Source organism: Siphateles boraxobius, unplaced genomic scaffold (genome assembly GCF_051911475.1).
Source record: "Siphateles boraxobius isolate OS27281-9 unplaced genomic scaffold, OSU_SipBor_1 48, whole genome shotgun sequence".
Lineage (NCBI taxonomy): Eukaryota > Metazoa > Chordata > Actinopteri > Cypriniformes > Leuciscidae > Siphateles > Siphateles boraxobius.
Genome location: NW_027509119.1, coordinates 4045216 through 4069774, shown reverse-complemented (window position 1 = coordinate 4069774; position 24559 = coordinate 4045216). Strand labels below are relative to the sequence as shown.

Below are 24559 nucleotides of genomic sequence, written 5' to 3'. Positions count from 1 at the left end.
TTTTTCTGATTAATTTTGTTCTTCCGGGAACTAGTTCTCTAAACATGAACCAGCACAGTGTATGCTCACATATCTTCTTAAAATTAAATATATGTGCAAATAAGGACACTGATACAGCCGTACGTCTAATCATGAACGCGATGACAGGAGGAATTATTCTGATACACAGAAGTTGATGTACACAGACAATTCAAAGAACAATGGATTTAAAACGTAATATGACTTTATTCTTTCTGTTAAACTGACGCCTGTCATTTGATCAGACTGTAGTGCTCGTGAAAGTAATGAATATATTATTACTTTTAAATGTTCTTTCGCATTTCTTCCTCTTCCTTGTGAGTGTGTTATATAGGGTTAAATTTGTAAAATGCATCAAGGTGCCCTCAAATCCGTTTTAGTTGGTCATTTTAATATTCATGTGTCTGAGTGTTTTGCAAGTCTATGTTTTATTGGTTGTTGTCTACCCTCTTCCCACACTCTACAGTCCCACTTTTCCACAACTACACATGCCCTTTTCTTGAGACTTTTTGAACTCTGAGGTGTGAACGACCAGGCTAAAACACTGGGGTTTCATGACACTTTAAAAGTCCACTTTAAATTGAGGTTGAAATGAATCTAACCCTGGCAATCACACCACAACAGTGTATTTGGAGAAGCAGACCTGTTCTTGTCAAACTCCAAAAGTTTGTCTTTGTGCTTTACAGCTTTTTCCAGGCCAGTCTTCATCCTGGCCTCTTGGTGGGGCAGATAGTCCCGTTCAGTTCCCTCTGGGTCCACACAGGAAAACAAAGGGCGTCAGTGTCAAAGTCAAAGGAAAACACATACTGTACAATCACTACATGTCTCACCTCCCATGAGTTTTTTACGGAGCTTTTGACTTTTGTTGGAGTCTCGCTGCAGTATCTCTTGCTCCTCATTTGTACAGACCTGAATTATGAGTGAAAAATGTTAAACAGTGATAATGAAGGCTTCTTAAACAGTTGTTCATCACTATCATAATCAAATTGGCAAGGTCCATAAGATTAGACAAGATACAGAATAGTAGTTGACCGGTATGGGCTTTTCCATGGCCAGTGAAAATATCTATAGTCAATATTTATACTATGATTGAAAAGTTTGGGATCTGAAGATTTTTTTCAAAGAAGAGGCTTCATTAACTTGATCAAAAATACAGTTAAAAACTACAAACAAACTCATAAGTAAAAGATTTGAATGGTAATGAGAATGTTTTCATGATCATTCTAATCCAATTAAAGTCTTTAATTTACTTTGTGCAAAATATATATATATATATTTTTTTTTGTTATGGGTGGAGATGAGACGCATACTTGTTTTCATGAGATTCACCCTTACTCAATTCACAGACACGCACACAAACACACACGAAAATACAAAGCAGTTTTCCAATAAAATGATTGATTATCAGTATTTCCATGTGGAAATGACTACTTCAGACAATCAATTCTCTTAATGCAAATATCTTAAAAATGGCCAAATTAATCTGCCTGGCTGACATAAACTCAGCAAAGAAAAAAATTATAATTTTCTGCACTTGCAAAAAATGAATCCATGAGCTTTTATTTTGACGGACACTGCAGTTGAGCTTTTATTTTAGCGGAAAACTACCATTTCTGTGAGAACAGGTTTACAAATGTGTCCCATTACAAATCTAGTGAATTTGTTTTCCACAATAATGTTGGAAATAGTACAAATGTGAATATATAAATGTGTAACTGGTGCCCGCCACATTGCCAAATGCACACTAAACTCCCAGCACAGCAGAGACTGAGATCACTGCATTATTTCACTGTGAACTGAGAAGTTCTGAGACGTGGAAAACACCGGATCACGAGCTGATCGCGTGAGCAAAGTCTGCACTTTACTTTGAAACACGCAGCACAAACCAGCTATACACTTATTAAATTAAATCACAGTCTTTTGCGATTAGGTAAGGGCAGAAATCCATAACGCGGTTTCCATTTTAGTTCGTTTGACAGATACATGGCCAAAGCAATGATGCAAAACAACGTTAGAGAACTTTAAAATATTTTCGGTTCATTATGAAACTGTTGTGGCTCAGATTCGACTATGATGATATGCCAGAGTCTAGGTCAGCACTTCTCAAAGTACGGACTCCGGTCCGGATCCGGAGGGAATTCAATCCGGACACGCCTCCATTTCGTATTTCAAGAGCACTAATTGTGTGTAAGGGGATTAAAAGTGTGAATTTCCTACTTTGATAAACACATGTTAAAATCATTCGTTTAGTTTTTTTATGTCTTTTTTGAGATGGTCCGAAATTAAAGCGAAGGCGAGATATTTAAAGTTTTCCTCCGTGATTTAGTTGACATCCAGTGAGCGTATGACTTTTGACGTAATCGAGTTTTCAAAGATGATTGGACAGAGAGGTATGCGTTCATTTTTCCCCAATTCTGTTTGATTTGTAACGAGACAGTTGGAGTTGTGAAGAGTGGAAATGTCAAACGACATTATGAAACAAAACAAAAACATTTTGAACGGCAATATCCACAAAATACAGAGATACAAATTAATGTATTTTGAATGCAAAAGGCACCTTATTTATTTCATAAAATGAGTGTTGATTTGTTATGCATGTATATTAAAAACAAGTTTTGTAATAACCAATAGTTCCGGAGCTTTGACATTGAGGAAAATTCAGATTTGGACCTTTTGAATGTCGACTTTGAGAACCCGTGGTCTACGTAATTAATGGGAAAAACGGACAGCTACTTTTGATATCGACCCCTCCTTAGTTCAGGGACTCGTTATTCCATTTCCCCATCGTCAAATGTCTGTGAAATGTGTTCAGTCTATGTCTCAGTTGTCGAATCTTTTAATGTTCATACAAATATTTACTAGGGCTGGGAAAAGATTAATCGCGATTAATCGCATCCAAAATAAAAGTTTGTGTTTACATAATACATGTGTGTGCACTGTGTATAATCATTTTGTATATATAAATACACACACATGCATGTATACATATAAGAATTTTTTTTTATATATATAAAATATTTATATTTATATATAATATAAATTATAAATAAATATATACAGTATATACATGAAAATATTTCTTAAATATATACACATGCATGTGTGTGTATTTATATATATATACAAAATAATTATACACAGTGCACACACATATATTATGTAAACACAAACTTTTATTTTGGATGTGATTAATCGCGATTAATCTTTTCCCAGCCCTAATCTTTACACATGTTAAGAAATTTGCAGGACGAAAAGCAGTTGAAAGTGAGATGGTGGTTTTTTTTAAAGTTTTTTTTTTGCTGAGTTTAAGTCTATCACTAAAGGGGCTTTTGCACCAGGTGGTTCTAGGAACTAGCCATCAGGAACGTTTTTCTGGTTGCATTCGCATCGCCAGTAGGAACTCAGAAGTGACGTAACCCCCGTTTGTTCTTGTGACTTTTATTTTGACGGCTCTGAGAACGCCAGAGCCTCAGCAAACCGTGCTCTCATTCTCCGTGTTCATCAGTCTACGATCTGTCGAACAGTCCTGTCTAACATGTCATTAGATAGAACTGTTATACATAGAAACTAGACAGTAAAGAAAAGTTAACCGTGTGGTTGATATCCAGTGTTGCTAGTGGAGCAGAAACACATAATCATGTTTCTCTTGGTCTTCTCAAAGTTGCATTTGATTTTCTGTTTAGCGTAAACGTTGAGTGGCCCATCTATCACTGTTTTCCATGTTCGTAGAGTTAGTTTCTGGAGTAAATATATAGGCTATAATCTGTGTGTTTACACAGCCTTTTCAAAATTGGCGGGTGCTGGTGTTTCGCGTATGTTCGGCCAATCAAGTCAAGTCAAGTCACCTTTATTTATACAGCGCTTTTTACAATACAAATAGTTTCAAAGCAACTTTACAGAGATAACAGGAAAGTAAAGTAATAGTATTGTTAAATTCAAATTTAAATGTTAAATGTCCCCAACTAAGCAAGCCAAAAGCCAAAGGCGAAAAAAGGCGACAATCAGGGAACACTAACGTCACGAATAGTTCCTATAGTGCTGGTTTAGACCCGACTCTGAAGTAGGAGCTAAATTAGTTCCTCGAAGTAAAATCGTTCCTAGTTCCTGCGGTGCGAACGCGCCAGAAAACGGGTACTTCCACCAATAGTTCTAGGAACTGTGAAAAGGTTCCTCCAGTGTGAAAACCCCTTAAAGGGGAAATTGGCAACTCTAGCTATTTCTTCGCTGATTTTCACTTTTGTTGTCGCATGTTTTCTCATCGAGCTCCCCCTACAGCTGTGAGATGTATATTTCACAACACTGTCGTAAAAAAACTCACTTGCAGCCCCTCCTCCCCCTTTCTACCGCTGCTCATGTGCATTTGTTAATATTGGAGCTGGCCAACTTTATCGTGTGGAGTGTGTCTACCGAGGTGGGTATTACATCACACACATTGAGGGCGGGGTGTGTGTATGTCAAATTGCCGTAAAGCAGTTTGTGTTTCTCGCTCGTTCTCGCTTCTCACGAGACTTCCTATTTCCAACTAACCGGGACGTTAATCCTCATGTTGCAAGGTTGGTTTTCCGTCTGGGAACGTTGGGAGGAGTGGGGAAAGTCACCATTCTCACCAGAACAGGTTATTTAATCATCCAAATGATTTCTAAACCGTTTTATTAAGTTGAAATAGTCACCAAGTTCCCCTTTAACACAGACTGTACTGATGAATAGGAGGCTCACCAGACTGCCGCAGAACAAACAGGGCCCGGATCCCTCTTGCTCACACACTATGCGTCCGCAGCTCAGACAGTTGTTGACGAGTCTGTGTTTCTGAGCCAAACACTCGCAGGACTGACGGCCCGGCAGCAGAACAGCCATCTTATCTCCACCCTCTTTAGCATAAAGACTCACAAACTTGTTCTTCTTCTTCACTGAGCTGGAGCCGCTGTTCTCCTGAGCCTGAAAACAGCAAGCAAAGTCTTTAAGTCTTTCCAGTTCAACTTCATATATAAGTAAGGAATAATTGACGACAGGCTGTTGAATTATTAGAAAAATAATGCATACCCGAAGTGGTAATGTGTTCACGGGTTTTTCTAATAATTCAACGGCCTGAAGTCAATTATTCCGCTTATACTACAGTTACCACACATCGAAACATTGTTCAGATGATGCATTTAAAGACGTTTGTAAAGTTTTTGTCATTAAAACCCTCTTGTATGTAGGACTAATTTTTTACGCATCTAATCCCATGCCTCCGCTGCTAATTCCAAAACGTCCTTTTAGAGTTAGTAACGGAGGGTTGAGCCACTGATAGCAGACCAATGATGGGGACAAACTTATGACTTGCTGAAACATTCGAAGACTGACTGTTTCCATCGACTGTAGCAGGTCTTAAACACCGACTATGAACACAGACTGAACGCGCTGAACACGAGTTTGGGCATGATCAGTCATAAGCATCAAATTACATTCATAACTGGCCTTAGATTAAGTGTGTCCCCGGCTTTATGCAGTTATTAATGCAGTTATTAGAGAGAGAGAGAGAGAGAGAGAGAGAGAAGCATGTGCATCAATATTAGGCTATTATTTATTAATTAATTCAATTCGTTTTAATTAATTAGTTCATTCTTTTTTTCTATTATTGACAGTAGACTAGCCTAATAAATGAAACGCAAAGCCCTTTTAACAAGTAGGCCTATCAATAATTATTTATTTGTTATATAATCTGGAATAATTACGAAAACCCGCGCAGCAGGACTATCAATTTATTTATATATTCAGTTCAATTTTCTGTTGATTATAGATAGGACTATATACTTTATTTATTGAAATTAAACTGCATGTGTCCATTGATTGTGAAGTTAAACATCGAAAATTGCAGATCAAGCATGTTTTTTCTTGTTATGAATTGTATCCTATTTTCCGTTATTACAATAAACTATGCGCAGTGATATGGAACTGTAATTCGGTCAAACCTGCCTGAAACTACTTTAGCAGTGCGTTTCCCTGACAATAATTGCAAACCTTAGAACGTTCTCAACCAATCAGAATCAAGCATTCAACAGCCCTGTAGTATAAGAGTTTACGATATTTAAATAAGGTGACATACCTTCATCAAGTCAATGGGAGTTTTCACAAGCTCCGGCTCTGCCTGACAGACAGTCGCAATCTCTTGCTTGTTTCTTCCCTTTCGTTTGGTCTTCTTCTGGTTGTCTTTGGGAGTTGTGTCTAGACCCTCTGGGGCAGATATTTCATACAATATTACTTTATTGACACTCAACAGATATATTTTCATAGCAATTACAATATTATTGGCAGGGATGCAGAGATCAAGCTATATAGAAGTGCTGTTTAGTACTTTAGTTGCGATAAAATTGACATAGTGACATCTTTTTTCTGTATTGTGACCTATTGAAGAAAAAAAACTTGGTTCTATTCATTGGTTGTTAATTGGATTTTGAGGTATGATGTTGCATGCAAAATGAAGGCAGATAAACGGCAGCTTGAAGAGGGAGGGTTTAAGGCCCGCTGACACCAAGACAAATGTCTGGGGAGTTAAAATTTTTAATTTGATCATTTGAATGAACATTAACATTTGCATGCTGTCAATGCAACAGATTTATTACGGCGAGGTTGGAATCTCTTTTCCATCGCACTGCGAATAAAACACATAATACATGCATACGTGTAACTATGACAAATATCATTCACAGCAAATCAAATACTGGGACAAACATAATAACCTAAATGATAAGAAAAAATATAAAATATAAATAGGGTATTTCAGCATCTTGATAAGGAATAATAGCATATTATACCACTGTATCTCCGCTTCTTTTTTTTTTATAAAAGTGAAAGTCCTCTGACAAATCGCATGGGAAAATCAAATTTCAAATCAAATTTCCAAACCCTTACAGGCCTTTAAGCAGATTAACGGAGAAGTCTAGCATACATCGCCAGAGACATGTCTGCCGTTTTCACCAGAAGGTCGAATTATGAAATTTTGATTAAAAATAACAAGGAAATATGAAAAAAGGAAACGTATACATGGATGAATCATTTCACAATAAGATCTATAACAGACATTTAAACAACTAGATGAATATAAAAGAGGTGTGAATTTTCATTTCATGCCAACTTTAAACCTGACACAGAAGAAGAACATATAGTTTGAACTCAAAAAAAAAACATCAGCCTTATCAAACCGATACAGATTATTGGCCAATATGGAAATTATCCTTAATACTTAAGTTAAATTCTAAATTCTTAATAAACATCAGTGTGTCTGTCTGTATTTACCCATGACTGGCTCTATCCTGAAGACAACTCCCAGACCATCAGGCTCTTGCGTTCGACACCTCTGCCATCTCTGCACCAGCTCATCCACAAACTCCTGCTTCTTCCCTTCCGTTCCTTGTAAGAGATCTCCAACATACTCCACAATTTCATCAGCATTGTCAATGGAAAGGATGTACCTGAGAAACGAAGCAAAAACAAAAATACAGGCATATTACTGACTTACACCCCCAGACAGCAACATAGTGTCGGCCCAGATCCGGCCCACTTCCGAGCCGTGTGGAATCCATGTGTACCAGATGTGCACCGGATCTGGGCAGACACGATGTTTCTTCTCAATTATTTCTTACAAATTAGTTATACAAAGACTGTTTTCTGTTTGGATACTGGAAGCCCAAACATACCCATCACAAACTGTAAAGAATCTACTGTCTGTCATGCGTGTATTAAATCACCACATACATTTCACATAACATGAATATATCTTTCACATATGGTTATTATAAACAGTTATGTAGCAGTATCTGGGACTAAAAATGACATGTACCAAGATGTCTCCATGTATTTTGTCGTGCAATCGTATTATTGGAAGTACGATGTCAAAAAACATGGTAATTAACTTAACATTTTGCAGAAGACAGTGCGGCCCAGCAAGTTATCTCTGTTCGTTATAACGTTACATGAAAGGACTTACATAGACGAATTTGTACACACTTTCTGAATTGTCAGATCTGTCATTTATATTTTAAAACAATTAACGTTATACAATTCACATTAGACAGACTCGCGCACAATTCATCCTCCAGAGGCATAAACATCAACTAAAATGCACTTACTGTACAATGTCGTCGCTTGCCTCTAATCCAAAACAATGCTTTAACTTATCAACAGTCCAGCGAAGCAAAGAATCGGTCATGATGAAGTTAGTAAGCTGTGAGACACTTCAGTGGCTGTACTTTAACTCAGAGCTGTCAGGATCTCTCTCAGAGAGATTGTAATAGCTTCCGGGAGACGTGTTTTAAAATAAAAGTCTCCATCACTCTTTCAGGTCTAGTGTGGTTGGTTAAAACAATAGTTATATTAACTATTTACTGTATATTTTAAAGGCTATTAAAATGTTTGTCGGTGCTTTTCATCAAATGTAATTTTTTATCCCGATCGCTGCTTAAATTTATGAACATCGTCATATGAGACTTGTTACTTTTCTCAACGCTAGACAGGATGAATCAATCATAATTCTTTACAATTACTTGAAGAACTTTATTATTGTAACTTAAAGCATTTTACAGAATTTTTAAAGCCTATTTAAATGTCAGATAAGAATCCATGTGGTATACACCTGAAATACTACATATTATATTTTGGCACTAATATGCCGAAGTTAGATTTTCATTGTAGCTACATGCTGATTTCTTTAATGTAACTTCTCTTTAAAAAAACACAATGTAGAAGACCATGGCTGATGCAGCATGCTGGTGGTCTGGCATGTGCTATGAATGTGTTTTATTAACTTGAAAATAGAGAAATAAGAAAAACACATGTTTTCTTTTAAATGGATGTGTGTGCGCGCATTTCTCTCTCTCTCTCTGTGTGTGTGTGTGTGTGTGTGTGTGTGTGTATGACACCATCTTAATGATTTTGTAGATCTTAAGACATTGTTAAAGGAAAAGACATTAAAGTGGGTTGTACATGTAGCTAATGTTTTTCACCTAGATCCACAGTGCAACACATGATCAAGGACAGACATTGTCTACCTTATGTTCCTATAGTTTATATACAAAATGGTGATCAGGAAAAAACTTTACTATGACATTTATTTTCTCTGTAAATTTAAGACACTTCTAACTAACAGTAGTTCAATGATATTATAATAACTACATGTAACCTCTAACAAGAAATAGTTAACATTATTGCACTGCCTTTCTCTGTTATGCTTTGTCTGTTTGACATATACAATAATGTTTAACAGACTTAGGATGCAAAATAGAAATAAAAGCACAAAAAGTTATTATTTATATACACTTATTTCCAAATAAGAATATAACAGTCAAATGTAAGTTATGCACGGGTAGAAAACCACTTCTCAACCATTGAAATCTCTGAAATGTGCCATTTATAATAATATAAATAATGTAACGCCACTGAACAGATCAAAACAGATTAAATATCACACTAACATAATAAATAAATTATTTTAAAAACGTCCTCCACAGGCTGTATTTGGCCCACGGTCTAAATGTTTGACACACCTACTTTACATCTTCTGGATTTCACATAAACACACTGAAGAGCCGCTGTCAACCCCAACACCAAATCCTGCATAGAGGGGCTCAGTGAATGTGCAGTGGAAGGTGTAAATGTGGATCATTTTGCCTGTTTCAGAGGAAACACTGTAAAAAGACAAAGAGCCAGCTGGCTGATCTAGGTACACACCTATAACGTGAGAACATGACGAGGGCGCGGGGACGTCAGTTCTTGCATTATTATGCCTGGCATAGTAATTTTTACCGGAGCAGACCAGACTCCAGGACTTTCCGTTGAGTCCAAACCTGCAGTCGCTCCCTCCTTTCCTGCTGATACCTCGATATGTGACTGCTATATGACTCCAGCCACTCCATTCAGCCTCCCAGTAACAGCGTCCAGTCAGACTCTCTCCACACAGAACCTGCTCGTAGTGCTCAAATCTTTCTGGATGATCAGGATATGGCTGCTCCTCTTCCAAATATGTTGCCTTTTTGTTGTTTTCAGACAGAATGAGATGAGTGTTCACTGTGTTTTGATCGAATGTGAGATGACAGGAATCTGAAGAGAGATTAAAACATATACCTTTAGGTATATCACATTTAGGGTGATATACCTAAAGATCCTTTATTTTGTCATCTTTGCCTTTGGCACTATTCTATGACTGCTTTTGGATAATTTGGATTATAAAAGCACAATAATATTGAATTGAAAAAAAACTGAATGTGCATGAAGTGTGTTTCAGAGCGAGAACCTACATTTCCGCAGTCCTGGTGTGATCCTGAAGGATTCTCCGTGGTCCAAACTAAACAACACAGAAGAAGGCATGTAAAAATGGTCACGACAAACCATCACCTTCTATCACTTGTCCAGAGTTTGCATGTTGACTGCTGTTATTGCTTTCCCCCCCTCTATCTTTCTATATTTAAAAAACTAAAGGTTATTTTTTGTTGTGGATGTCCCAATGATTTTCACATTTCAGTTAAATGTTCATGTTATATGTGTTGGTTGCATGTAAGTAAATTAAAAATACTGATGGTGTAAAATAGGCACATAATATCGTATCATCGATATATTGATCAATATACCCCTGGATCTAATTTAATTCTAATCCTATCATGGCATGTGTTGAGGTATAGGCAAAGATTGCATCATTTTGTGATATATATACCCCTAATGTACACTACACTATTTCAGGTCTACATACTTGAGTATCTCCAGTGTGCAGTTTGGGTGGTTCAGTCGTTCCGAGAGCATCTTGACTCCGGAGTGTCCTGGGCAATTGTAGCTCAGATCCAACTCTCTCAGGTGTGTTGGGTTTGAACTCAGAGCCGAGGCCAGACAACAACAGCCTTCCTCTGTCACCATACAGCCAGATAATCTAAACATGCATATCAAAAGATAATCAGATAATCTGCATACACACACACACACTGTTTTTAGAACTGTTAAAGACAGATTTTTAGAACTGTTGTACACAGGGGCGTCGCTAGGCCCTTTTTAGGGGGGCTTCAGCCCTAAACTTCTGCCTAGCCCCCCTAAAAATTTGTGATTAATGTAGGCTGCTACACAAATTCGTGTTCGCTTCAGTCTTGTTATAATCAGATTCAGCGCGTTCTTCATCTTCAATCCGCAGCGGCGCCGAGCAGAGAGCACGTCAGAAATAGAGGACACGGTGTGTGTGTGTGTGTGTGTGTGTGTTCATCTGAGCCTCATTGGTCTCTCACTGCTCGTCAATGTCAGAATATTTGAGATGACCAATCAAATCAAAGTAGGAGGGGCTTTATGTTCACAGACGCTGCTGAGCGCGAATTTTAACAGTGTGACTCGACGCGTACGGTCAAGTGCGAGATAAGATGTAAGTAGCTAAACTTAACATTTCATATGTGACATTTTTTTAGGTCATAAATGTTAAACGAATGACAAAAAATAATCAGGCAAACTAATATAGTTTTGTCTAATTTAGCCATTTTGAACGGAAAATAGGCCTATATACCGTTACATAAGTTAGGCCTATTTTCAGTTCCTAAAGTACGTGACATGTAATGTAATAATTTACTGAGGGGACAAGAAACATTAACAAAGCCGTTTTCATCATGTTAGGCACAAGATTAATAATGAATGTGTACATATTGAGAATATGATACAAATTGTAGCCTTTAGTAAATTAAAAAAGCTCAGCTTTAGGAGGGGAAGAGAAAGGGATGAAGAGACTGAGAAAAAAAGAAAGAGTGATGGAGATGAGGAGAGAGCTGGTATTGACAAATAATCTACTGCCCACTGCCATGGTTTTAAAGCTATTTCTTATCCTTTTTTGGTCTTAAAATCGTCTTGAAATGCACATATCAGAGAAATAAAAAAAAATTACCTACCAACCTCAAATTTAGGACCTCTTTGATTATAAAGCCCCGTCTACAGCCCTGTATTAGGCATACGATCAATAATGAATATGTAGCCTACATATTGTGAATGCATTTAATAAACTTAATTACCTAGCTTTAGTAGCTTTCAGTAAATAAATGAGAAAATGATTCATAGGCAAAATCAACCTATCAGTTGACCCTATGTTACTTTCTTCACTGACAGAAAAAAATGAAAAGCCTATATCAGTCAAAGCTCAGCTTTAGGAGGGGAAGAGACAGGGCAAGATAAAAACAAAGAGAAAAAGATTGTGATGCTGATGAGGAGAGAAAAATAATCGGCTGTCTGTTATCCATTTTTTTTGGTCTTCAAAACATCTTAAAATATGTAGATCAGAGAAATCAATTTTCTCGGGGAAACCCAGAACCCCCCTATCTGCCCTCCCTCAAAATAAATTTTCAAAATAATTTAACTGTAAAAAACTCTTAGAAACCTCAGTTTCTCTAGTTGACAGTTTGGACTCTTCAGTCCATCAGAGAGAAGCTTAACTCCTGAATCCTGCAGGTCATTGTTACTCAGGTCCAGCTCTCTCAGTACGGAGTTTGATGACTGTAGAGCTGAGGCCACAATCTCACAAGATTTATCAGAGAGATTACAGTCAGCAAGACTATAAGAGAACAAAACACATTTCAAATTATATCTACAGATAACTGCACAGGGTAATTCAAATAAAGTCCAATATCATTTTCCATAAAGGTGAAGTATGTGGTTTCTGCTACACAAGTGGCATCTATTGGAATTAACCTTGCAAAAGGCCCTTTGACATTTCGTGCCTTCCACGACAGCTCGTCTTTGTGAAGAAATGTCTCAACAAGTGGCATTCTTTCATTTAAAGGTCCAACATATAAGGAATACTTTTAGCTGTGTTGCTATGTGTCATGAGTAAGCAATTGATTAGGCAACACTCAGTCTTGAGTGTCGCGAGCGTCTCTCTTATTATAAACCCATTCTGCATCGGGTGCATTTTTGACATGACATGTCATGACATACTGATTGAGGATGAGTAAACATTATAAACTGGTACATTTTTATTTCTGAACAAGTGAATGATGATGTTTTATTGAAGTTTTCATTGTAGAGTGTTGCATCACAAAGCCTTGTTCGCTTTGAAGCGTGCATCACCTATTTAACTTTTGAAGGTCTAAATGCAGCAAATTTTTGCTTGCACTTTTGTAACCGAAGCTGAATGTCTTTTCCCATGTAATGTGTCAATCATGGTCCTACACCGACTAAACATGGCTAAAGACCGCCTGCTACAGTAGCCAAGGCCCAAACTCTCAGCCTGCTACCACTCTCAATGTTTTGATGGTGCTTTTTGGGGTAGATAAACTCATGAATGGCATAATAGTAGTAGTATATGAACAATAAACTAGGTTAAGAAAATGTATTTGAACATAAAACATATCTTACATACTTCATCTTTAAGCCTGCATCTCACAAGCCCACTCAAAACAACTTGATAACTTTCAAGACTGTCATTCCTACTCTGACTGTTTAGTCGGATTTTGCCAGAGATTCAAAAAATCTTAGCAGAGCTTAATAAGGGAAAATCTACATAGTTGTAAAATGTACATTTATGCAAATTATGAAAAAAGCACCATTCAATTCTTAAGTAATATGAGAATTTAACACTCACAGAGCTTTTCTGCAGTTCTTCACAGCTGGTAAGAGTTTTTTTCGACCTTCTTCCGATGTATTAAATGTCTTAGGATTAAACTCCTCCAACACCTCATCTGACATCTGAAACATGTAGGCGATTGTTGAGCAAAGTGCAGAAGAGAGTTTCTTCTCTGAGTATTTGTCTGATTTCAGAAACTCCTGGATCTCTCTGTACAGAGTCTGATCTTTCATTTCAAAGAGACAAAGATAAAGATTGATGGATCGATCAGCTGAAAGATTATGCCCATGTTTAATTTTGTCTTTAATACAAGCAGTTGTTTTCTCAATGCTCCTTGAACAGCTGTGAGTCTTGGTCAGTAGATCCTTTAAGAGTTTCTGATTGGACTCCAGTGAGATGCCCAGCAGGAACCGGAGGAAAAGATCCAGGTGTCCATTCTCGCTTTCTAAGGCTTTATCTACAGCTCCTCTAAGCAAATTATGCAAGGAATCAAAAAACCTTAGTGCCCCCACAGTGTTAATTACATAACAATAAAACACATAAAAAGCTGCCAGAAACTCCTGAAAGCTCAAATGCACGAAGCAATAAACTTTCCTCTGATGAATCACAGACTCTTCTTTAAATATCTCGGTGCAAATGCCAGAATACACTGAGGCGTCAATGACATCTATCCCACATTCCCTCAGGTCCGCCTCATAGAACATGATGTTGCCCTTCTTCAGTTGATTGAAAGCAAGTTCCGCAAGTTTCAAAATCACTTCCCTGTTGAACTGCAGGAGTCTTCCCGGATCTCTCTCATCATACTTCTGATTCCTGATGTTTATCTGAATGATCAGGAAGTGGATGTACATTTCAGTCAGAGTTTGAGGGATTTCTGCACTGTTGTCTTGTTTCAGGATGTTCTGAAGCACAGTGGATGAGATCCAGCAGAAGACAGGTATGTGGCACATAATGTGGAGGCTTCTTGATCTTCTGATGTGTGAGATAATTCTGCTCGCTTGATGCTGATCGCTGATCCTCTTCCGGAAATATTCCTCCTTCTGAGGGTCATTGAATCCCTGAATTTCTGTCACCCGGTTAATGCAATCTGAAGGGATCTGATTGGCCGCCGCTGGTCTGGAGGTTATCCAGATGAGCGCAGAAGAAAGTAGTTCTCCTCTAATGAGATTTGACATCAACACACCCACTGATGAAGACTCATTCACATCAGAAACTTTCTGTCCGTCTGAAAACATCAGTGTAATTCGGCTTTCATCCAGACCATCAAGGATGAACACCATTTTACATTCATCATAAATCTTTGAGTCCACATCTTGAAGTTCAGGAAGAAAGTCGAGCAGAAGTTTGCAAATACTGTACTGATGATCTTTAATCAAGTTCAACTCTCGAAATGGCAGCACAAACATGAAATCAACATCCTGATTAGCTTTTCCTTCAGCCCAGTCCAGAATGAATTTCTGCACAGAGACTGTTTTTCCAATTCCAGCAACGCCTTTAGTAAGAACAGTCTTTATTGTGTCATTCCCCTCTCTTCTCTTCCCCTCACGTTCAGTTAAGGATTTAAAGATGTCATTGCAGTGGATTTGAGTGTCTTGTGAATGTTGTGTCCTGGGTGTTTTCTCCATCTGTAACACTTCATGTTCTTCATTCACCCCTTCACTCTCTCCCTCTATGATATAGAGCTGTGTGTAGATCCTATTCAGGAGGGTTTGATTCTCCTGTCGTCTGATTCCCTCAAATAAGTTTTCATACTTGTTCCTCATGCTGGATTTGTGTCTCTCTTTGACTCTCTGCAGGACATCATCCACCACCGGCTGCAGGTTTTTAGACTCCTCCAGCCGGGCTGCTTTTGTGTAACAAAGAGCAGAATCAGCAGATCTGCATCCTCCCGAGACTTTATCTGTTCGTAGAATGGGCCGTGTTCTAGATCTCTTCCTGCACTGAGGACAGCCAGAGTCTTCTGATGGACCTGACTTAGTCCAGTAGCAGCTGATACACTGTTTGCAGAAACTATGTCTACAGGAAATAGAGACTGGATCTCTCAGAACCTGCTCACACACTCCACATGTGGAACGAACCTTGGTCAAATCCCTGCAGAGAGACCATAGATTTGTTATCTGGTAACATCGTTAACCCTGCATGCACTTAGTGTCTGAGTGTGAGCTAAACATAGTTGCATACTTGCCTTACATGCACACCTTTTGTTTCAATCGGACTGAATTCATTCTGATTGATGAATCCGAACGTAGGGTTTACATGAACACTAAATAAACTGATTGTAGTTCAAGTTGATGTGCGCGTTTATGTCACAAGCTTTAAATCGGAATTGATTTTGACATGCGCACACTGCACGAATATACAGAGTTTCCCGCTGTTTACGCATAATAACCATTCTCCAAACTAGTTTTAAACAGCAGACTTAATATCCGTCTCTGGTCATAAAGCATATGAGCCTTTTTAACATGCTGCTTGTATTTATCACTCAGTAAAAATGCCCCTCCCAGCACCCAAAACCAGTTGTTTGTGAATGAGAATCTGAAACAAGGACTGGTGGGACTTTGTTCGCTCCACTTCACAGACACAGTGAAAGGAGAATTTTAGAATGACGGGACCTCATTTATATGACACTTTATTCAACAGGAGAAACAGCTTGTTCGCAACATCATATGTCATTACGCTATTGCACATGCTAGGTCCTTTCAGGTTCGGTTTTAAATCCGTTCAAGTGTTTACATGTTCTCTCGATCGGATTAGAAAAGGAATAAACCACCCCTTTCAATCCGATCAAAATTTCATTCGGATCGAGCTCAATCAGATCGATTAAGGTGTTTACATGAAGGCTTTTCAGTCCGATTGAGGCGTAAATCTGATTACTAACGGATTGTTTGGTTGCATGTAAACGTTGCCAATGTTGTATCATGGCCATGGAAAAGAAGTGTACCTATGTTTACCCGTCTGTACTGTATAAATTATTATGGTGTAATCTTGTTTCTCACTTGGGGTCAGAGGTCACTGCTTGACCGCTGAATTCAGGTGGCATGCCCATAGATAGGTCACTCTTCATAGACACACAGCTGGGTCCTGGAGTTCCTGCACTTTTAGCCTGAACAGAAACTCCTTCCTCGCTCTTTTCATGGAAACTCATTTTAGAGGCACTGCTGTTCCTCAGAAGTAGCTGGCATTAGGTCTGTAATACATATCTTAAAATGGGGCATACAATCAATGTTATACAACTGTCCTAAAATGCTGATCTATAAATGCTAATAATACAATATACATAGCACTCCTGGGCAAAAAAATGGCACGTATATTTGAGCAAATTTGTTGAGTTTTTGGCAGAATATGGGAAGTTGTGTGTGGAGTGATGAATCACAATGAAACACAAGTTACATGGTGATGCACCAGATCAGTGTCTTTCAAAAATCTACTGAGAAATAGAATAATAAATGCATCTCTACCACAGTGAATCATGGAGGAAGAGCTTTTTAACTGCTGGTATTGGTGAGCTACTTCATTGAAGTAATTTAATGCTTTGAGGTACAGGAGAATATTGCAGAATGGTTTGCTTCCCACAAATGGTTTGCTTCCCACAAAAAGTAATTTCATTTTGTGATGTTAAGATGTTATTTTTCAACTAGACGATGCTGCTACCCAAACTGCAAAGAACTGGCTTGAGGAACCAATCCTCGGAAGTCCATCGGGCTCATGTTTTGGCCTTGGTCAGAGTCCAGTCCTACTCATGAAATGTTTGAAGCCATTAAGGTTAAGTGGAACAACACTGACAGCAAAAAAAAAAAAAACTGTCTGTAAATTGGGAAAGGCTATTCCGTTGTAAAGTTACTTTACAGTATTTTTGCAATTCTTGCTAATTTCCAGACCAGTGGTTTGAGGTTAAAAAGACCAATAAATATTTTCTCATTTTTATATCGTTTTTTTTTTTGGCCAAGGACTGCGAGAGGTATTCGAAACTTAAGGACAATGTTTTAATAATATTAAAAACCACATAGTACCAACACGAATACAAAGAGATGACGAGTCCTTAACGCACTTTGTCATTTAATCAGAAAAAATCTGATTTTAGTTTGAAAAGTATCAATGAACTTTTATGAACCCCAAAACAGCTGTTTCCTCTTAAAACTTGCATGAATGGAAATCCTGTTTTTCTAGGAAACATTAACGGAAACATGTTTAACCTGAGATATTTTCCTTTAGAATAGTGTCAAATCAAGTAAATGAATGCACAAACTAATATAATAGTCTAATATAGAGAGATCGCATTCACTTCTATGGCGGTTATGGTTCATTTTAGAGATCTAAAACTAAACACAACTAGTCAACCCCGTTTGTAATAATGGTGGATATCTGTCTGCATCGAATCTGAAAAATGTCCTTAACATGTTTGTCACTCCCACAGGATAGCCTACCGACAATACCGTTTTTTATCAAAAATCAAGTTATGGAAACTTACCTCTAAAAACAAAAAACAGGGTCAAACCCAGACAGTCGTAAATAAAGTTGAGCCCTTTTTGTTTCTGTCTGTTGAATCAGGTGGTCTCACTTCATTAGCCTGAACAAACAAACAGCCCGTGAAGTTTCTTCTGCTTTCTCTTCTTCTTCTTCTTTCAGTTTAATGGCGGATCGCAAACCAGCATTTATAGGTGCATACCGCAACCTACTGTACAGGAGTGTGTAATATCAGGGCTTTACATCTTCAGGTCTTAAAAAAAATAATAAAAACAATTTAATATATATATATATATATATATATATATATATATATACATACTCACACAAATATGCAAAATAACCTAACTCAACTATATCTATCCTATTTAATGTTAACTAATCCTGTATTTCTTAGAAAACGAAAGAGAGCCTCCCAACACTCCCTCATCTTCTCATTCCTTCCTAAAATCCCTTCCAAATTCCATCCACGCTCTAATCCGTACATTTTTCCACGTGAAATGATCCTCTCAGCACTATACTTATTACACCACAAAATAACATGCTCAACATTTTCTGGTACATTACAACTGCCACATTTATCAGAAATGCATTTTGCCATTAAAAACAAAGTTGTCTATAATCCGGTGTGTCCAAGTCTTAGTCCTGCAAGAGCCACTTCCTCTTTTCTACACTTTCCTTTATATGTTTTTACTGTGATTGACTTTTGTATATTATAATAGTGTCTTCCTTTGTTATCTGAGTCCCACTTCTTCTGCAACAAATCCCTCACTACCTTATTAATTAATGATTTGGCCTCACCTTTTCCAAATGGAACTTTCATAATTTCATTGTTATTTAAATTCAACGCTCTCTTTGCAATCTCATCTGCCTTCTCATTTCCCTCTACACCAGCATGAGCAGGAACCCAACAAAACTGTACATCCGTTCCAACTCTTTGTATTCTTAACAATGTTGTAAATATTTCCAACAATAAATCATCTCTAGAGGTTTCTTTTGAGTTTAAGCTACTAAGAGCTGCAGCAGAGTCTGAGCAAATTACTTCTGCTTTCTCACACTTCTTGTGAGCCTTTTGTTGCGACAAAAACACCCAAAAAAAATTCCAGATTTCACCATGCTGCAAGGAATGACTCAGTATTTATTGGACTTTCTGTTGTAGTAGTCTATGTAGTTCAATTTAAATGTGTTAAATTTATAAAAATGTTTGTTAAAAATGTATTTTTTTTTACACAATTACTATGTCTCCCCAGCAAAGTCAACTAAAGTGTCAAGCATCGGTGACTGTCGAGTAGTGCTAAAAGAAAGATACTGTCGGTCACGCATAAAGTTGAAGGGTCATGTTTTTTGGTTTCAGATCCTCCACGTTTCTGAGAAAATAAAAGCTGAAGTTGGACATCCATGACTAATGGAGATGAATAAGAGTGAGTGGAACAACAACAAAATATTTGGAGGCACTTACTAAAATTTCGACAAACGAAGCGCATTTTTTATCATTAGAAACACAATACTAACAAATATAAAGACAAATCAAATACGTTTTGATAAATTTTACTGCTGTTGTGTTTTTTATTGTTCAGTGAAATGGCGCCATCCAGTGCGTCTTTAACACAGTCTATGGTCTTTAAATGACAAGTGTGTCATACTGATACATCTTTTTCATTTCCTTGCTTTCTCATACCATGGTGATGAAGTAATCACATTTCATGCATCATTTAAATCATAATTCATACCTGACTCTCCTGCTGTGGATAATCAACCAATTCATTTTTGTTTAAATGTTGTGGGGTTGTTTGTGTGTTAGCCTTAGACCAGCTTAATTTAACAAAACAATAACTTCAGGGATTGCAAGATATGGTCTAATGTTTTTTCCCCCTTCCATGCATTATAAGGAAGGCTTTGTGAAACTGCACAGCTCTTCCAGTTCATATATTGTAGATTTGAACAAAATACATGGACCTACACCAACTACGACCACATTTTCTATCATGAAGTCCCTTCTCACTCAGACACTGATCTATACCTAAATAAATGTATAAAAATAAGTGTTCTCACTGCATACAGAACATGACGCTGATGTCGTGTACATTTTTCAGATAGTCTTTGAGATGCTTCCCAAAACTGACTTATACTGGCCATAACTCAGTTGTGCCCAATTCCATACAGCATTTTTACATTTCACTATTTTTTAAAGTGAGTGACTCAAATAGAATCACTCGCCAAAAACAAACCTGAAATCAGAAAGTCACACAGATACTGAAATTACATGTTTATAGAGACCTCATATGATAAATGTGTTTGTGTATGTTCATGACTCTCAGTGAGAAACGCTAAAGGAATGACAGAGATCATCTTATTCACAGTCACATTTATAGACATGTAGTCTTAATGTGAATTAGTTGCTTGAATGTGTGTCTTCATCTGCAAATCTGCAGAACAACAGAGACTGGATGACAACAATCCGTCCAATCGGAGGTGCTTTTGCCATGGCTTTAAAAACGTTAAAAAATCAGTAATGGCAAACATTTCTAGCAGAGTTCCTCTTTCACTGATTTTTTTTAAGGAACATGTAGTACACATCTAATTCAAACACACCAATTATAAATATAAATGTGTTAGGTTTTTATATATTTAAATCAAGTAGTCTATGTTAATGTCCCTGTGTTGATATCATTATCAATATCATGTTTCTATTTCAAAACGTATACTAGTTATTAATTCAACAAAGTTAGTATCACCCTTGATTCTTTGACAAAATTCCAGTGGGTTTTTCCCAATCATTTCAGAAAATAAACACTGAAATTTGAATAGCATCTGTATAATACAGTTCTCATCTGAACACCAGGTGGAGACAAATATCCATAAACATAAATCAGTCATAATCATTTTAAAGGGATAGTTCACCCAAAATTGTCAAATTATAGTAGTAATTTACTCACCCACAAATTGTTTCAAACCTGTATGAGTTTCTGTCAAAAAATATGATATTTTAAAGAATGTTGGTAACCAGACAGTTGACAACACCCATTGACTTCCAGTAGGAAAAAAATACAATGGAAGTCAATGGCTGATGTCAACTGTCTTTTGTGTTCAACAGAAGATTTTTGTGAACTTTGTAACATCTTAACTTACCAGGCGTTTACTTAGTTTGCTAATACTTGATCCTGAATGTAACGTCTGACAGTCACATGCCACAAATATTTCATTGCCAGTGCTTTGGGGAAAAGCGAATAAGCTCAAGTGATTCACCTGGTTACCAGGTTTAAAGTGGTCATGAACTCACATTACCATGAAATTACCTGTCCTACACTACCTGATTTATCTGGAAAGGCACATACCAGTATCATTATTTACATACAGATGGGGTGAATGTTAATAGGGGTCTCCAGGGAAAAGTTTAAAAACCTTGCTGTATTTTTGTGTAGGGAAGGTACACGCAATCTTGCTCCAACAAAAGTGACAAAAACAAAATGACATTGAACATAAACACTTATACAACACCCAACTCATAAATACAAACTAGAAAATACCATGTTTATTTTTGAAAGTCAACTTCTGTACAGACACATGAATTATTACCAAGCTGTTCCAAGATAAGGATTATTTAAAGTCCCCCTGTGGTGAAAATCAAGCTTTTAATGTTGTATATGTATATGCGGTGTTTTTAATAGGTTTAAAGACAAACCATGTGCAAATTCGACAACATTGCTGAGTATTTACTCCTTAAAACTGCAGTGAACCAAAGACAGTCTCAAAAACACGGTTTGAAATCGCTGGTGTTTCTGACGTCACAAACTACCTTGTAACCAATCAGATCAACGTGTGATCGTCAACGAGTGGATCTCTGAGCTGAGTGAGTGAGTGGAGACGGGGCTCATTTGCATATTCATAGAACCATAGGCTATACTAAATGAGGCAAGGGTGTCGGGTTACATTCAAGCTATTTTAAGGCATGAAGACATTTGTTTTCAAGGAAAACACAATTAGATATGTAATTTTGGTGATCACATGAGTTTTAAGCAATTATTGACTACAGGGGGACTGTAACATATGCTGACCTCATAGCGAGGTATGTTGTCACAATGAAAGAAGCACAAATGGTAGGCTATTAATGAATTACAGCATATAAATGTGTGAAAAATAACACTATCCAATGCAACATACAGTGCATTTCTCAGTTTGTGTGTAAAACCCACAAACAACTGTTTTATGCAATTTGACTTTTAGGTCAAAACTTGTAATATATAGAATTATATTAAACACAATACATTCTTGGCCTCTGATTTAGTTGACTGGAAAGTCAACAAAGAGAGAAATGAGATATAAAAGAACTTCATTCCTAAGAAGTGCATCTCTAAAAGGTTATTTTTGTCATCGTTTGTCACGTCTTCGTGCTCAGCGGACTGTAGCCGTCCTTTCCACATCCAGTGATGCAGTGACCTTTAACTATTAGCCCGAGGCATGTTTTCATGCCTGCTAAACTTGACCTATAGGTTCTATAGACTTTATGCGCCAAAGAAAAGAGGGCGCCGCCATCTTTAGAATATTGTCTTTGAACTTCCGTTTTTGTGGTCGCTCTGTATAGTTTCTATGGCATCGCTGTCGAGGAGTAATTAGCTTTTGAAGTGGATTTACCTAATGTAATGTTAACGAAAGTTATCATGAGGAGTATCATGTTTAAAGCAGATGTCTTAACAAATGTCAGGGAAGATTTTAAAACGAGCCGTTCATTCAAAAATACGCATGGTCGTTGTGAAAATACAAACCGGAAGACAAAAGAAAACGAGCGCAGCGCTGAAAAGGGGCGGGGCTACATAATGTCTATATTATAGACTCTAAAGGGTTTTCATGTAGAAAAAACGTCAACAACCTTCAGATGTCCTGTCTTCATGATCATAAATAAATCCATATAGTTTTGTTTCTGGCTAAGGAATTTCTCTTAAAGGAAGTTACTGCTCATAGAAACCTGTCTGGTGGCTTTGTCATGAAATGTTTTTTTGTTGTTGTTGCAGTATCTTAAAGACTTCTCTTTAAGCCTTTCTATATTTATCTCCAGAACTCAACACACAGCTCTCTGAGGATATTCTAGCTGAAATGAACAAACAAGGTCAGAGGTCATTTACCATTTGGTGCTAAATTTACTGCAGCCATGTTAACATGTCACTGGCAAGTGTTTATAAGAGTGTAGAGATCTCACTCAAGATCTAGTAAGTAAATGTAAAGAGTAAGTAAATGTCAAACAGCAGAGTAACATTCCCAAATGACATATACTTTTACACACATAAATCTTATCTGCTTTCTTACTCTCTCTGTCTCTTTGTGTGCGCTTGATAATAAAGTTGAGATCAGTTACAGAATTTTTGGAGAACACGCAAAAGGCTATTCATGTTCACTGCATGATCTCAAGTTACAAACCTCATACTGTAACACAGTGTTTTGATTCAGCGCCCAAAAATGGGTGTGTATCATCAATAACATACTTTTCACATCACACTCGACATTCCTTTGTCATCTATTGTCAGAATACAATGACTCTATAAGTGTCATGTGTAGCCAGTAAAAAGTTATAGATTTTTATAGAGTGTAGACATCTTAAAGTTTTCCCAAAAATATACATACAAAATATTTTTTTCTGCAAATATCACAATTATACGTTCATAAATATCTACTTTTTCCCCTGAGTCTTGCACTTTATGACATTTTACACCCTGAACTAACCTTACTTTGACATAAAAAGGATAATTTTCCTGATATATTTTAGAGTACTACACACACACAGTCTTAAGTATCTCTGCGATATCCTGTTTTATTTTATTGGTGACACTTTACAATAATGTTCATTAGTTTGTCACATTATTTATCAATCTTTGTTAATGTTAGTTAATAAAAATAAAACTGTTAAATAAAAATGTTTGTTCATGTTAGTTCACAGTGCATTAACTAAAGTTAACAAATACAACCTTTGATTTTAATAACGTATTAGTAAATCTTGAAATCAATAGTTCATGTTAACTAAAGTAGTTAACTAATGTATACTAATCAACCTTATTGTACAGTGTTACCATTTTATTTTTATGGGTGTTTTTGCATGTTGGTCACACCACATAACTTTGATTTAATGGACAAAGATTTTTCAAATAATTATAAGCAGTTGTGTTCAAATATTTTTGTGTACACTTTTGTTTGTGGTGTCGTTGTTACAGTGTACTTACTATAAGGTTAGGGTTTGGTTTAGGGTTAGTTACTTTAGGTATAATTTACAGTTATTGCTATAGTAACTGCATGTAACGTGTGGCAATGTCACTGTAAAATAGTTGCCATACCTATACCTACTACTCAAGGTTTTCTTTTCAATTATGCATTACTTTAAAACTTGCAAGTAAGTCTCATTTTATTTATATAGCATTTTTAATAATTTTAATGCATTTCTTTAAAACTTGCAAGTATCATTTTATTTATATAGCATTTTTAAATGCACAAAGTGCTTTAAGAATACAATCATTAAGAAAACATTCATGAAGAGCTATA

The 24559-nt window shown here is 36.9% G+C and overlaps 2 protein-coding genes across 3 annotated transcripts in view; both read right to left on the bottom strand.

Annotated features, from left to right (window-relative positions):
* The window catches only part of trip4 (thyroid hormone receptor interactor 4), a 90126-nt gene extending 81827 nt beyond the window's left edge, over window positions 1-8299 (bottom strand). The window contains exons 1-6 of the mRNA XM_077201629.1: window positions 8127-8299; window positions 7294-7469; window positions 6104-6231; window positions 4735-4953; window positions 849-927; window positions 662-767 (exon numbers count right to left, since the gene is read on the bottom strand). Of these exons, the coding sequence (XP_077057744.1) occupies window positions 662-767; window positions 849-927; window positions 4735-4953; window positions 6104-6231; window positions 7294-7469; window positions 8127-8206 (788 nt within the window). The 5' untranslated portion in view covers window positions 8207-8299. The remainder of the gene's footprint in view (window positions 1-661; window positions 768-848; window positions 928-4734; window positions 4954-6103; window positions 6232-7293; window positions 7470-8126) is intronic.
* Window positions 8300-8748: 449 nt separating this feature from the next.
* LOC143710634 (NLR family CARD domain-containing protein 3-like) lies at window positions 8749-18287 on the bottom strand. Of its 2 annotated transcripts, none has more exons than XM_077201626.1 (7): window positions 18039-18287; window positions 16567-16770; window positions 13589-15661; window positions 12386-12559; window positions 10739-10912; window positions 10290-10336; window positions 8749-10092 (listed from the first exon to the last, which is right to left on the bottom strand). In XM_077201626.1, the coding sequence occupies exons 2-7, from the start codon at window positions 16713-16715 to the stop codon at window positions 9545-9547; spliced, it is 3165 nt and encodes a 1054-aa protein (XP_077057741.1). In that variant the 5' UTR covers window positions 16716-16770; window positions 18039-18287; the 3' UTR covers window positions 8749-9544. The 2 variants fall into 2 exon arrangements, with proteins under 2 accessions (XP_077057741.1, XP_077057742.1); XM_077201627.1 differs by having other exon boundaries at window positions 16567-16757; window positions 18039-18199.
* Between the last annotated feature and the right edge of the window lie 6272 nt (window positions 18288-24559).